Source organism: Lynx canadensis, chromosome B4 (genome assembly GCF_007474595.2).
Source record: "Lynx canadensis isolate LIC74 chromosome B4, mLynCan4.pri.v2, whole genome shotgun sequence".
NCBI lineage: Eukaryota > Metazoa > Chordata > Mammalia > Carnivora > Felidae > Lynx > Lynx canadensis.
This window is the reverse complement of record NC_044309.1, coordinates 94589025-94604726: the sequence shown is the minus strand read 5'-3', so window position 1 is coordinate 94604726 and position 15702 is coordinate 94589025. Positions and strand designations below refer to the sequence as shown.

Here is a 15702-nt window from a genome sequence, read left to right as displayed (position 1 = left end):
ATAACTAAAAATGATCTCATTGCCTGTCAGTAGGGAATAGATTAGCAGGGGTTAGATTGGCAGTGGTTTATGAACTCTGTGGAGTAGTTAAAAGAAAGTGGATCTTGGGGTGCCTAGGTGGCTCAGTCAGTCAAGAGTCCGACTCTTGATTTCAGCTCAGATCATGATCTCACAGTTTGTGAGTTAGAGCCCTGAGTCCGGTTCTCTGCTGTCAGTGCAGAGCCTGCTTCAGATCCTCTGTCTCCCTCTCGCTCTGCTCCTCCCCCACTGGTTCTCTCTCTCTCTCTCTCAAAAATAATAAATAAGTAAAAACTTAAATAAATAAGAATCAAATTAAAAAAAAAAAAAGAAAGTGGATCTGCATGTAACAACATGGATAAATCTCAGAACACAATACTGAGTAAAAAGAAAGTTGGCAGAAGGATACATAAAACATGTTACCATTTTGGTCAATTTTTGGAACATAAAAAATGAGTATATGGTTCATGGTTTTACATGTATGCAGGAAAAGTATAAAACATCCATGGAAACGCACACTAAGTGTAGAGAAGCACTTATCCCTGGTGGGGCGGGGGAGGTAGAGGAAGGAAGGAAAAAGAGATGAAAAGCTGGAACTTTTCTCAGAGGGAAAGAAGGATTCCCATATTCTCTCATAACCTGGAAGGGAAAAGAAAGATGGGCCTAGAGTCTCTGGGGATGCAGTCCTGAAAGGCTAATTTAAGAAAAAAGGCTCAGTCTTCCTTCACTCTCTCTCCTAGTGCCGGTGTGGGTAGGACTGGAACCTTTATCGCATTGGACAGAATCCTCCAGCAATTAGACTCCAAAGACTCTGTGGACATTTATGGAGCGGTGCACGACCTAAGACTTCACAGGGTTCACATGGTCCAGACTGAGGTAAGAGTTACAGGCTGAAGGACACAGATCACCTTCCCTGCCTCTTTCCCCTAAAATGTCCAAGGCTTTAATCTGACAGGGGCAAATGACTGTGACTCATCAGGAAGAGAAAGTGAACTGAATATAGGTGTTCTGTCAGACTCGTCATTGTAAACATATTTCAGTGACCTTGAGGCTGATGTGTGTCCTTTTCTCTACTGCACTGGTTGCCCATCTTCTGTAGGTGGGTGGGAAGCACTGTTTTAAATCAATGCATTGTACGTGGGTGTACATGGGGGAAAGGCCAGGCCAGTCTTGAAGGTTATTTCCAGATAGGCTGGCTAGTGAGTACCAGAACTTCCATTAAGAAAAAAGAAACAGACTGCAGTCTCTTCTCTCCTCCAGCCCGCCCCAGCCCACCTCTAAAGACCCCAAAGGACTGCATGCACATTGATTACAAAGGATAAATGCTTCCATTTGTGCTGTCCTTTGACATTTGTTGGGCATTTTTGAACATGTTATCTCATTAAATTTTCACAAAAAAACAGACAAGAGAAGTGTCATTTCCCATTTCCAGGCTAGAATGAGATTCAGAGGCTAAAGGGCTTTGCACAGCTATGAAGTGGCCAAGCTGGGACTCAAACCCATTCAAGAGAGTCCCAGGCCCTTAGCCCCACAACCTCAGGGTCAGATCTGTGCTCACACACAGACCAAGCTTGTTATCCCCCCTGCATCATTGCCTTATAAGACTCAAGTTCTCTTACCCTTGTGTTTCCCAAGCAACTCTGCAAAATCCTCTCTTTCTCTCTCTCCCTCTCTCTCTCTCCATATATATATGGAGAATATATATATATATTCCCATTGTTGGAAAGATACAAAGCCCTACATGCCCCTCTTGCAGTTATAGTACACAGGAAAACTGTGGAGGCAGCCGTGCTCCACAAAACAGGAACATCCTGCAGCAAAGGCTCCCCTTGAGTTTTGTTGAACCCACTATTCCCAACCACCTTGATGGCTGGATTCTTTTCTTGTGCAGCACATATTAATATCCTGCAGATCTCTCGTGCTGTAACACATTTGGAAAAATACTAGCATCCTTGCTTCCCATAGGCAGTGGCCACACCTGGGACCCTCTGTCACCACCACTGTCCTGGGCTGGGAGTACTTTCATTGTAACAATTATTACACTATATTTTTAATATTTTATTGTGGAATTTTTAAAATTCATATATCTAGGGAAAATAGCATAGTGAATTTCCATGCATGTGAACTCCAGCTTCTACAATTATCAGCATTCTATGCTCTTTTTTCATCTACATCCCGCATACACTATCCCCCACCCCATAACCTTATTTTTAAAGGAAATCCTACTTATCACACAATTTCATCCTTAAATAAAGTATATGCAGATACTTTACAGATAAGGACTCTTTTTAAAATTGTGACCAGAATACAATTATCACACCTAAAAATTTTAACCATAATCCCTTAATATCATCTAACATCCAGTTAGTGTTCAAATATCCCTAATTATCTCAAAAATTACTTTCCACACTTAGTTTGTATAAGAATCCAAACAGAGTCCACATACTGCCTTTGGTCAAAGTCTCTTTTAAATTTCTTTTAAATCTATAATTACCCTCCCTTGTTTTCCAAGCCATTGATTTGTTAAAGACACCAGCTTAATTTGTTCACAGATTTTTCCCACATTCTGGATTTGACTGCTTTTTCATGCTGGTAATATATTCCTCTCTTCCCTGTAATTTTTGTCAGCAGGTCATTAGATCTAGAGGTTCCATTAAAGTCAGGTTTCTTTTTACCACCCCAATGCTTTACAGGTGGTGCCAAGTACTGCCTGTTGCATCGCATCAGGACACCCTTCCCGTCTGGAGACTCTTTTGATGAAATTGACAATGACCATCCATTATAACATTTCCCATGAGCCTTTCACTTAAACAGTTTTAGCAACTGTTGGCGACCTGAACATAGCTGTCTAGCTCTATTATTTCATTAAGGCTTGCAGAATTATACCACACTGTATCATAACTGCCATCCTTCATCTTTCTCCATAAGACTACCAGTTCCAAAGACTGTAGGAATTCGTTTTCCTTCTCTCAAAATGCAATTTTTTTCTTTTTTTGCCTGCTAAATGAATGAACTGATATCCTACAAATATGTTGCTAAAAAGTCAGGATCAGTGTTTCATTATTTATTGTCATTTCTACAAACTCAACCCATATTTAATTTATAATCTGGGGATTAAGACTGCTTACTACATTGTAAGTAGTCTTGAGGCGTGTGTGTGTGTGTGTGTGTGTGTGTGTGAGAGAGAGAGAGAGAGAGAGAGAGAGAGAGAGTGTGTGTGTGTTCAGGCTCCTTAATTATTGTCAGAGGCTTCTTGGGTCATGTGTCACTTGCATACTCCTGCCCCAAACTCTGGAGATGCACTGTGGCAAAGAGCAACCACTCCTTTTGTAAATATCACTGGCAGACTTCCGGGGCAGAGTAAGCCCATGTGCCATAACTCTTCCTCCTTCTTGGACATAACTCCTTCTTTCTCCTCTTCCCTCCTCCTTCTCCTCCTAACTTCTGAGGATTCTATAGCTCTTGTTCCTTAGCTTGCCCTTTCAGTGGTTGGATTCCCCACAGATCTGTCCTCAAGGTGTTGTTCTTCCTTCTCTGGATCTTCATTCCTTGTGATGTCCCATGGCTTGAAGAACCATGTACGAGCTTGTGTTTTCAAGTCTCATTCTCCTTTTCCAGCAATGACCTAAGTACCTGCCTACCATACAGTTCCACCAGAAAGCTTTACAGTCATCTCAAATTTAAAAACTCAAAACTGAACTCATTATTTGTCTTTAAACAAGCAAAGAAAGCGCTCCTCCCCCTCTTGTTCATTTCAGTTTCGGGTGACAGTGTTGCTATCCATCTTGCCTTCCACCTGTTTGCCCAAGCTAGGATTCTGACTTCTTTTCCACAGTTCTCACATTCAAGCAGTCACGGAGTCCTGTCAGTAGCACCTAACATCTTTCTCTTCCTTCTAGTCTCCCACCCAGCTGCCACTGTCCTTGCTCAGCCATTTATCAGCTCTCCTGGTAATCTCCTAGTGTTATCTCCTACCACCAGCCTCTGCCCTAACAGCTCTTTGTCACCACTGCCACCAACACAGTACTTTTGCTAGCTATGTCAGCTCCTGCATAAAAATCTTGGCAAGCTCTCCATTGCTTTCAAATGAAGTGCATTTGTCCTTGTCTACAGGCCTCTTCATAACTGGGCTCTACTTACTTCTCCTGTTTCATACCACAGCATAACCCATTGTTTTAGGGTCTGCCAAAATTCAGGAAGGCTTCCCTTCCTGGGTCAGAATCAACTCTGATTCTTTTGATTATAATGAAATAAACAGTATAGTAAGAGAAATTTTCTCTCTCTCTTCTTTTCTTCCCACTGTCAGATGAAATCCCAAACAATATTCAGATAATATCTGTCTTGTTTTAACTCCTTGCCCACAGTGGGCTTTTTCTAGTCTCAGAAGCCCTGGCCTTGGCACTGGTATGGCTCACTCAGTACCAAGAGTGAGTGCAGAGGGGTGTGAACCACAGCTGAGCCAAGGGAAGCAAAGAAGGAAAGGCTTTCAGACCCCTTTTATTACTTTTCTGGGTTCTTGGGGATAAGCAACTTTAATTTTATTTCACCTTATTTGGGATACCAAGGGATTGCAGGTCTTCACAGATTTTAATAAATAGATCAAAGAGCAAGGATTTCTAAACAAAGAGGAATCAAACAGGAGATTTTCAGATGTGTCCCTTCTTCTTTAGCCTGGGGAAATTTGCAGCCTGACTCCCAGAGAGACACTCAGATGAAGCAATAACTTGTTAAAGAACGATAGGTGATAGGCACAGTCTGTTAAACTCATCTGCTTCCCCTAAGGAGGAAATAGTGGGATGTTGTAGGAATAAGCATCTCAGTGCCCATTTGGGGGATTGTCCTTGGGGTTTCCCATGACCCATGCACCCTACATTTTAGCTACCCTAGACTGCTCACAGCTTCTAGAATACATATGTGCACTGTCATATTATTTATGACACTTGGAAGGTCCTACTTATTTGCTCAAATTTTTACCTTTCCCTTAGGTTGATACTTCTCTCCCCCAAAAGTGAACCTGAGGGTTTCTTCTTATGTGTGAAGTGTTACACACAATTCTATCTCACATTTATAACCTTATAGGTATTTGTTCACATATCTGCCCTTCTGCTAAACTGCGAACTCAGGGACCGTGAAAGGCTATTATTCTATAAATACTATCTAGTACTACAACTATTGGTGAAATTGAATGGAATCGAGGCTTCATAAGTTAGCTAGGCAGAGCCAAAAATTATCTTTTAAGATCCAAGGTTCATATATTAAACTGTATTTTTCCATTAAGAATAAAGTGGGAGGCACATTAACAGTCTGAAGGTTTTAGTGGTAATCATTTTCAAAAGGACGTTCCATTGGGAAAAGAATTTATATTTAAGGCAAGGCAAATTAATGAATATTAACTGGTTTCAAAGCCCATAGTGGGTCATTGTTGAAGAATTTATTAGTAAGGCATACCATAGATGTAATAGAATTCATTCACAGCTGAATTTTAAGGTCCCAAAGTAATTTAATATCCCAGTACAGTTGAAAGTATGAATCATGGTTTGGTTGGGAAGAAACAGGAAATGTCAATCTATAATTTGGTAGATTGTCTTAATGATGGCAAAAAGAAACTGCCTATACTAACAATGATTTTCAGGACAGCTCCCTCCTCAAATTTTCAAGATCAACGTGGCATAAAATACTCATAACAAATAAATAGGGTTTCTGAGCATTCTAGCGTCCTCTCCCTCTGAGGAGTTGCTATGTCATTAAGGGAGCCCAAGGCCAAGCACGGAGGTTACACAGACATTTCCTTGCTAGACAGCTCTGTAGGTAGTGAGGAAGGAAGCCCAATGCACATGTTTAGCTGCCTGTGTCTAAGCCTGTGCGTTCAGTGGAGGTTTTGTATGTCTTTAGGGTCACCAAAACACTGACTCTTCTATCTTTGTTTCTATTTCAAAAGTAGTTACCAGAGAGTTGACAGAGGTGAGTCTGTTCTCACCGTGTAAACCTTTGAAGTTCTCTGTCATCAGCCAACATCTTCAAGATTCTTCCTTGTGCCAGCTGAGATGCTGAGAGAACCGAGATAGATAAGACCCTGACCTTGCCGTCAAAACACTGATGGTCCAGTGGGGTCTATTGTATACACCTACCTTCTTTTTCTCACTGTCCTCCCTAAAGAAAGAGAACAAAAGAGTATATAGTGAAGTGATTTTCTCATTGAATAATGCAATGAAATTAGGGGTGCCCGGGTGGCTTAGTCAGTTGAGTGCCCGACTTCAGCTCAGGTCATGATCTCATGGCTCATGAGTTCAAGCCCCACATCAGGCTCACTGCTGTCAGCTGGTCAGCACAGAGACAGCTTCAGGTCCTCTGTCCCCCTCTCTCTGCCCCTCCCTTACTTGTGCTCTCCCAAAATAAATAAAGATTTGAAAAAAAATAATACAGTGAAATTAGAAGTCACTTAAGAAAACTGCTATAGTGAAAAGAACATGAATATGAGCCCTAGGATCAAATTCTAAAGTCCCATTTCTTGGCCGTGTAAGAAGTTACTTAACTTCTCTGAGTCTCCTTTCTTATGGATGCTTATATCTACTTGATGGGGTTGTCAAAATAATCAAATGAAGTAATTTATATAAAATGCAGAGCACAGTGTTTAGCATTCAGTCAACTATTTAATATTTGTAGAGGACCAACTATGTGCCAGACATAATCCCAGGCACTCATAGAATATACTCTATAAATATGCATGCACATAAAAAGAGAATGAATAAACACCACCGTCTCTCCTCATTACCATTATTCTCTTTTTAGTGCTAATAGAAAGCAGTCACTCTTCTATGCACTAGAGACTGTTAGTGAAATGATCAAGAAATTTTTGCTAACCATATAGAATCCCATCACTCTCGATGCTTTATGAGAGTCTCTTGTCTTTCTTTTGCTTCAGAACTTGCCTTCCTCTGACACATTTTCTACTTTTTCATAGTGTCAGTACTTATACCTACATCAGTGCATAAGAGATGTCCTCAGAGCAAGGAAGCTACGGAGTGAACAAGAAAACCCCTTGTTTCCAATCTACGAAAATGTGAATCCCGAGTATCACAGAGGTAGGACCTTACTTCATTAACTTACAAGTTCACCTATCAAGATATGATGCCTCTGGACACCATTAATAACCAAAAGCTCTTCCAAAGTGCACCAACCCTTTCTCCTTCCACCCAAAGACCCTTAGCGAGTAGCAACAGGGAGGAGAAGCAGAGTGGGGAGGAGACTCCCACCACTGAGCACCAACTGCATGGGGTATCTCTTCCTATCTGGCCTTGGATGCCCTCTCTTAAGGATTCTGCTTAACATTTCTTTTCTAAGCAGTAAGGCTCTTTGCTGGGGAAGATGCTTTGAAATCACAACTGAGGGTTCAGATCAAAAGTCCCTTTGAAGAAGAATTTGGCCATATGTGTCAAAGTCCTTAATATGTTCTCGTCTTGTCACCTAGTACTGAAAAAGTCTTATGCATGACAATTTTTATAGCTAAAAGTTTAAGTGAAAAAAAAACCCAAATGTTTTACAATGGAGAACTAAGTACACCATGGTGCACTTAATAGAATACAATGCAGTCATTAAAAATGATATCTTGGAGGTTATTATAATAACATGGATATTATTATAAATATGTTGAGTTAAAAAAGAAAAGCAGAATGCAAAACAAACAAAAACAACACATGGGAAGTGGGGGAGAAAAGACTGGTAAGAAATATACCACAATAGTAGACAAATTTCTCACAGCAATAAAATACAATTTTTCTTCCGTTTCATGTACATTTTCTAGAATAAGCATGTAACGATTTTTTAAACAAAAATTTTAGTGAAAGAATATATAAACTTTATAAGGCACTGCTTAGGTCAGACACTAATTACTTGATATCATTTAGACCTAATGTATCACAGAGGCTAATTTGAAGTTACACTGTATTAGTTATCTATTACTGCCTAACAAATTACCCTAAAATTTAGCAGTTTAATTCAACATTTATTATCTAACAGTTTCTGTAGATCAGGAATTTGGGAGGAGCTTAGCTGGGTGGTTTTGGCCCAGGGTCATTCATGATGCTGTAGTCAAGTTGGTGGCCAGGGGCTGCAGTCATCTGAAGACTCAACTGGGGTGGAGGATCCATTTCAAGATGGTGCACTCACACGGCTATTGGTATAGGTCTCAGTTCCTTGCCACATGGACCCATGTCCATCTATAAATCAGATCATTCTTTAAGCATTATTTCAGTTATTTCATCTCCATTTCTAACTGATCCTCGATTTTTGTAAGTTCTCTGCACCCCTTGTACCCACCCACCTAGCCACTATGTTAAATAGTTAATAATCTGTGAAGCACAAAAACATGAGAGAGCTGCTATTTAAAGGAGTCCTTTGTCAGTCAGTTAATACTCTTGTATTATAAATAATCACCCCCTAATTTATCTGTATAGTAAATTAAGGTTTTTGCATGTCACATTCTTTAAGAAGCTCTGGGATGGAGGGAGCTCTGGGGGATCTTGGAACTTCCTTTGTCTTATTATGACTTGCTTGAGAGTCTTTTTCAAGAGTTATCTTGGGTGCTCCCGAAAGAGCTAGCTGTGGTATAGTTAGCTTCAGGTGTCTGAAAGTAGAATTCAGGTCCTAGCTCTGGAACTAACTGGTATTGCCAAGCTGTGTAACCCTGAGTTAGTTACTTTACCAGATGTAAAGTTAGTTACTTTACATCTGTAAAATCAGAGAGGATGGACTAGAATTACTGGTTTCTTCCAGTTCTAGTAATCTATGGTTCTGAATGGGATGAGCTGACCCCTCCAGGGATGGTCTCACTTTAAACCATATTGAACGTTAGTCATTTCTGTCAGCCTCATTCATTTGTAATCTTCATAAATGGAACAAACAACTATGATACACCCTGCTGCATCTCTAATTACAATGTCCTTCCTTTCAGACACGGGCTATTCAAGGCATTGAGAATGTATCTGAAGATCTCTTGGATAAAAACTATGCACTGTGTGATTTTTTAAAAAATTTGCTTCATGCCCTACAGAGGTTCCAGCTATTTCTGTTGTCGCTATGTATAATTTATTAATCTGGAGAATTTTAAAGAATTTATGTAATTTAAAGGTAACAGATATTATTGTACATAGTTGTATTTTGTAGTTTCTTCTGTAAATATGTATTTTTTTCATAATGTTTAATATTAAGCTTTATATAATACTATGTTTCCACAGTAAAGTGTTCATGGATTGTTCTCCATAAACTAATTCAACCTGTATAACAGGACTCCTGGTAAAACATGTCTGGAGGGGGTTGCAGAGGCAATCCCATGGGCCATGGTTTTGACCTGTTTTGATATTTACTGGTCAGGATAAAGGACAGGGCTGGAGAAAGCGTGTAAGACACCTGGCTTTGCTGCATTGCTGTTCTAGGAATGTAGAGATCCAAAGATGATCCAAATGCTATTTGGACAAATGTAACAGTTAAAAAAAAAAAAAAAAAAAAGAAGAACTGGGGGGAAGCACGAAAGCTGAAGCCGGTGGTTATTGCTAAACTAGTTCATCTCTCCCCTTCCTTCTGCCAGAGGTTCAAGCCAAAGTGGTCAGTTCAGGGGCCGTGTAACTTGCAGAGAAGTCCGGGCTGCAGGATTGAGGGTTCTGATAGAGAACAATCCAAGCAGAAGGGATGAATTCCTTACATCAAGGATGCCTCCTGTACCCCTGACTGGAAACAAAATCAACATGCAAGGTGCCATCTGTAGTGATTGGAGATGATTTCACTGCATTCGGTGTGTGAACATACATACCCATACTGTAATGAGTGTGTTGGTTGATGTACACACAGTCATCCTTGTCTCATTTCTAGTGGGCTGCACTCCTGGAAAAGTCAAAATTATGCCAGTCGTATTTGGTTTTCCCACTAAAAGAAGATTGTTGTGGCAGATTACATTTCTGACCAAAGGACCTGATATTAACATCTTTATAGAAATGTCCACAAACATCATATGCAGTTCATTACAAAAACAAAAATCTGGGGCACCTGGGTGGATCAATTGGTTAATCATCTGACTCTTGATTTCGGCGCATGTCATGATCTCATGGTTCGTGAGTTCAAGCCCCGCGTTGGGTTCTGCACTGACAGCACGGAGCCTACTTGGGATTCTGTCTCTCCACCTCTCTCTCTCTGCCCCCACCCCTCTCTCTCTCAACATAAATAAATAAACTTAAAAACAAAACAAAACAACTCAGTGGTGCTTAACGTAAAAACTTCCAAAAAACTTTTTTAGTAAGTCACTGAGGTGAAAATATCAGTAGTCACCGGAAGGTGCATTTAATATGAAAGCCATTACATACCCTACCAAATTTATTTTCAGTATTTGTACCTATTTTGACTATAACAAATATCAGTGAATTAGATAGTAGGCATTGCCCTCCTCAGTGTCCAGTTCTGAGGGTCTTGCCAGGGAAAATGTGAAAGGTATCTGTACTGAATCCTTATGGCTACTTGAGAAATGAGCCAGGATGTTTCCCTTTTTCTCACGTACAGATTTCTCTGTAATAAACCTCAGAATTTGAGATGAAAATTGTTGACCTCACAGCTTCAACTGCAGAAAAAAATACATTTCTTTTCAAAGTATGTATTTTTGCTACATACCATAAAGTCCCATAAATAATATAGTGGGTATAAGTGAAAATCATTAAATATATCCAAAATAGTTATTTGTAGTTACGTACATTTCTACACACGCCAGAAAAATTTCCAGGGCTACTTGAAGTTTATAAAAACAGGGAAAAAGTTTATAAGAATAGATGCAAAGAGTAATAAAAGGATTCCAAGTTTTCAGTCTCATTGTGCTCAATGCCCTTGTGAAATAACAGTGTTGGGTTGTCTCGGGGAACTAGGTGGATCTTCTAGAAATGAAAAGAAACAATATATAGGTAAGGGTGGCAGATGTACCACCAGGAAGAAAATAGAGGTCAGAGATTTATGAGAGGTAGGGTCAACTAGGAATAACTTTCCCTGCATTAAAAAGAAAAAGCAAGAGAAAAACAACAGATTTTTATACTAATGTTGCCTGGCACAAAGTACATTAACACATGGAAAGAGAAATTCATTTTTGGCCTTTCATTCATTCAGCAAAGTTTTAGTAAGTGCCTATATAACCTACGAGGCACTGTCCTAGAAACAACACATTTGTACTCAATAAAGAAAATGCATCACAATAGTAAAGTTAGGGTTGCTGTTACTATTTCCAATGAAGCTTGAAAGAGGGCTCTGGGGAGCCGGTAAAATAAGCAGTCCAAGGCAGTGGCAGCCTCCCACAGATCACACTGGAAAAGGCTAGTGCAGTCTCCATAGCAGACCACTGGATCTAGAAGAGAAAGCAATGAATTACACAAACCAGGAATTAAAACTATAAACAAAGGACACATCTGTAACAGTAAATAATGTCCACATACCCTGGCGTGTCTGGGGTGGAATCACAGGGAAATGGACATGACAAGGGGAAACGGATGTTCTTTTAGTCTAATCCAGGAAATATTTATTCCTACCCTCCACCTAATTTTAAATCTCCTTGGCAACAAATATTTCGCTATCTTCCCTCCTGCCGCCACCAAAGACTAAATACGTTATCTACTTGATCTGTTTATTAAATTTAGGACAGGGTGGGGAAAAAAGGTTTCCTTGACATTCAGCTCAATTGGATGTATTTTAATTTAATCCCATCATGGGTTTTGTCTTGGCAAACACGCCATTTCCTGTTGTGGTGGGCATTCTGTTCGCACCTGTGTGCTACACTTGAATCACCCAATCTTCAAAGGGCTTTTGAGCTATCAAATCTTGAGAGAGTCCCGTCTTGCATCGTAATAATTATTTACTCAAGTTCTTTATAATTAACTCCTTTAATCTCTACTCATTAAATCGATTTCATATTATCATTCTGTTGCTCTCTGGAAAGCAGCCAATTTTTCAGCTCTTGAATCAGACTTTTCAAAGGCTCATCTCCCTGCCTGGGCCTGCACGTATTTGTCCTAATTCACCATCCCTGAACACTTCTGAGTCCCTCTTTCTCACGACTTGTTCCCTTCTCCTTTTTTGAATATGTTTGCTTTCCCAGTTGAATGTGATTTTACTTTCTGTTCATCTTATCTCCTTAAAACCACTGGTATTTCATAGTCTTTTCAGGCTCCACATTATAGAAGAATGACCATGGTTTCACTTTTAAATACTAAAATGGTCGTGGCACACAGACACGTTGGGGACAGTTTTATTTGGAAGGGTCTTTAATTAATTTTGTTATTACCTCTTGGAGGAAAGCCCAAAATGACACGTGAAAATAATATGAAACCACCAAGCAGATGTCCAGCAATACAAAAATAGACCTCACATGTTATTCTTCACACTCTGATTCTCTTGTCTTAGTGTCTCGGGATCAGTTTCTTAAACACTCTACTCATTTTTTGCAAGAAAACTACTGGCCATCTACTAAATTCCCAATTAGCTTTCTGAGTTTTGAGGTTGGAATCCTGAGGTCAACACTGGCTGGATCTGTATGACTGCAAACAACAGGACCTGGTCCCCAACTCTGGGATGTTCTAGAGTTTTAGTTCACCCATGTGAGCCAGACCGAACCTGACCTGGCATTGAAAAACAATAGAAAATAGGCTGCTTGTTTGAGGAAGTAGTTCAAGGACTTTGCAGGTTCCATTTCACTGAGGAAATGAAAGTAATTGATCAGCCAAAACAGAGTGGCAAGAAGGAATGGCTGTTCCTCCCCTGCGTGGCTGTGAGCAACCCTCAACCCCACCTCATTCCTGAAGAGCCACAGTGGAAAGGCCATTATCAGCCTACATGCCGTGTTAAGTTTCTGAGTAGTTTTAACCAGAGGTTTCAAGTCATATCAAGTATTCAAAGGAACTTTCATATCAGAGGAAAATCTGTAAACCATGACTACAAAAAGCAAGTGAAATGACGCAAAGAAGGGGAAATATCTGAAAAAAGGGAATCTAACCAGACATCATCGGGAAGAGAAAATGGCACCCTTTCTGTGTGTCCAGACTGTTTTTTCAAAGTGTCATGTTTCTATGAGGATGTATTATCCTTTGGGGGCTCTCTTTGACTTCATTAGCCACATGATTTAGCTGATTAAGCAACTGAATTGATTCATTTAGTTTTGTGAATTGACCAGGTGTTTGACTAAACTGAGCTTGGAATTCAGACACACTACCTAAGATTCTTATAGTGGATGATGCCTTTGAAAGTGGCCATTTTCGTTAAAATGCCGGGTAACATTTGATACAGCCATGATAATAGCAAAAATCTGTTCAGTTCTAAAAATGCTTCTAGCAATGGAAATATTTCTGACTAAAAGAATACTCTTGACTTGTAGGGAGGTTCCCTAGGAATAAATGTATGCAATGAAAATAAGGCATTTTATTTTTTTAAAGGTTATGTATACAGATACATTCATGAAATAAGGAAATTGTTAGTGGATGCTCTTAATAGAGGTTTATGTAATGAAAACAAAGGAATCTATTAACAGTTTCACCAAAGATTATTTTTATAGTCTCTATGCCAATGATCTTATATAAGTTACCAAAATAAGTTTTTAAAACTGAATAATGTCACACAGGTGTAACGTCCCCCTTCTAGAATCATCACAAGAAACGTTAGTTATGGCTGTTTTCTGCCTTAAGTAATTTCTTTTAGGAAATACCATCTTCACCCTAACAGCAAGCTTTCTGTTACATTTGAGATGTTGTATTTTAATAGCTGAGTGAGCAGATAAGCATCCCAACAGGAACGTATGCGATTGTGGCTTTAAGAGTTTGTAGTAACAGTTGGACAGAGTTTCATCTGCAAGCCAGTGGGAAAGTCTGCAGAGGCCTTGGTGAAATCTCCTACTGTCCACCACACTGACAACCGGGTGCACCAATGTGCTTCCCTGAAGAGTCCCTGATCACTGATCTTCCATGTGGGACTCAGGCTTATATAAATTCTACAAAGACAAGAATCAGGTCTTTAATTTCTTCTCTATTCCTACCTTGTAGAAATTATGTCTTGAGTGGAAACTGCTCCTGGCCCCACACTTTGGGCGTTAGTGTCTAATAACACTATTGTCCATGGAGGTTCATCTGGCTGTTCCTTGATTGACGTGCACCTTACAGAAACAATGTAAATAAATTCAGCAACTGAAAATATTATGTTCTGTCAAAGAGCACTTTTATGTTTTTAATATGATGTACTCTTTCTCTGCAAATATGGTTATTTAAAATGGCAGTAGATTTGATTGTATTTTTTCATATTATTGCACCTCCCCACAATAGTGTGTTTCTAACCAACTCTATTTGAACAAAGAGCTTCATTAGTCTTCCTATTTAAATTATGTATTTGCTTGATATATTTTCACATTTGCGACTGGTCAAAAACATCTACCTAGTACCTTACACACTTTCTCACTAGTACCAGAATAAAACTGCTGTTTGTTGAAGCAAAGAGTCCTGTCTTCTCTTCACCTATTTCTCATTTGTCAATTTCTGTCATCGTTCTGCTCAAGAGAAAGGTCATGTGTGACTGCTTTTAAATGAGAAAAATCTTCCAGGCCATTATCATAAGAGCATGGTTGTCCTCTCCTTTATTCCTGTGAGTGCTGAGTTGGTTACCTAGGTTATCACGTACATTACAAGAGACTCTCTAGTTGACTGTCTCCAACTAAATTCTTGTTTTCAGTTCTGTAGTTCATTAGTAACCAAAATGTCATCTCTGACCAGCAGTGTTGGCATATTCTCAGAGGCCCTGCCCCAGCTGGATCACCGTGAGCCCTTCAGAAACACTTCACACATTAGCAGGCAGTGTGACATTTGGTAAAGGGCTGCTGTGCCTATTTCCAGAATTATTATTTTGCCCTTTGCCTTTTCCTATTTCAGTTGAAAGATCAGTGTCCTTCACAAATCCAGTATTTCATTTTTCTACAACTCACAGAAATCCTTATTTTTTTAAAATGTGCAAGAATACATTTACATATAAAACCATTAATTCAAAGCAACAGTTTCTGGATTCAAATAATCAAATTAATAAAATAACTTGACTTAGGAGGCTGGATTTTTCCCCCTAAAGTAGCTGTTTGCTTGATGGAATTTGCTCTTAAAGAATTTGAACTAAGCCCTGAGTAACTTTGTTGTTATGTCTTCCACAATCATAAAATGTTAGAGCTAGAAAATCCCTTAGGGATGGACAAGGAAGGAAACCAGGAGCCAAATTTAAAAGTGATACAGCAAAGGGCGCCTGGGTGGCTCAGTCGGTTAAGCGTCTGACTTTGGCTCAGGTCATGGTTTCATGGTTCATGGGTTTGAGCCCCGCGTTGGGCTCTCTGCTGTCAGCACAGAGCCTGCTTGGTATCCTCGGTCCCCCCACCCCCACCACACACCCCTGTCTTTCTCTGCCCCTCCCTAGCTTGCTCTCTCTCTCTCTCTCAAAAATAAATATTTAAAAAAAAAAAATAAATAAATAAATAAATATTTTTTAAAAAACATTAAAAGTGATACAGCAAAACAGGACAGTACTAGAATTGAAGCTTGTCTTCCTCCAACACTCAGGGGAGGACCTGTTTACATGTAAATATACACAAACAGGAAATCTCAGTTTCCAGCCACCTTCATCACTGAGATAGAAACTTCAATGGAA

General features: G+C 39.6%; 1 protein-coding gene and 1 long non-coding RNA gene across 4 annotated transcripts in view; one reads left to right on the top strand and one right to left on the bottom strand.

Moving 5' to 3' along the window:
* The window catches only part of PTPRB (protein tyrosine phosphatase receptor type B), a 115222-nt gene extending 105130 nt beyond the window's left edge, over positions 1–10092 (top strand). For 2 of the 3 annotated variants that reach the window (XM_030323222.1, XM_030323226.1), the window contains 3 exons: positions 759–894; positions 6980–7100; positions 8969–9031. In XM_030323222.1, the coding sequence (XP_030179082.1) occupies positions 759–894; positions 6980–7100; positions 8969–8991 (280 nt within the window). In that variant the 3' untranslated portion in view covers positions 8992–9031. Of the gene's footprint in view, positions 1–758; positions 895–6979; positions 7101–8968; positions 9145–9601 lie in introns of those variants that run through there. The other variant, XM_030323223.1, reaches the window with a different exon arrangement.
* A 1035-nt stretch (positions 10093–11127) lies between these two features.
* On the bottom strand, positions 11128–14547 carry LOC115519322. The gene is made up of 2 exons (XR_003970469.1): positions 14063–14547; positions 11128–11389 (listed from the first exon to the last, which is right to left on the bottom strand). It is a non-coding gene; the product is annotated as an uncharacterized LOC115519322 (long non-coding RNA).
* Positions 14548–15702: the final 1155 nt, after the last annotated feature.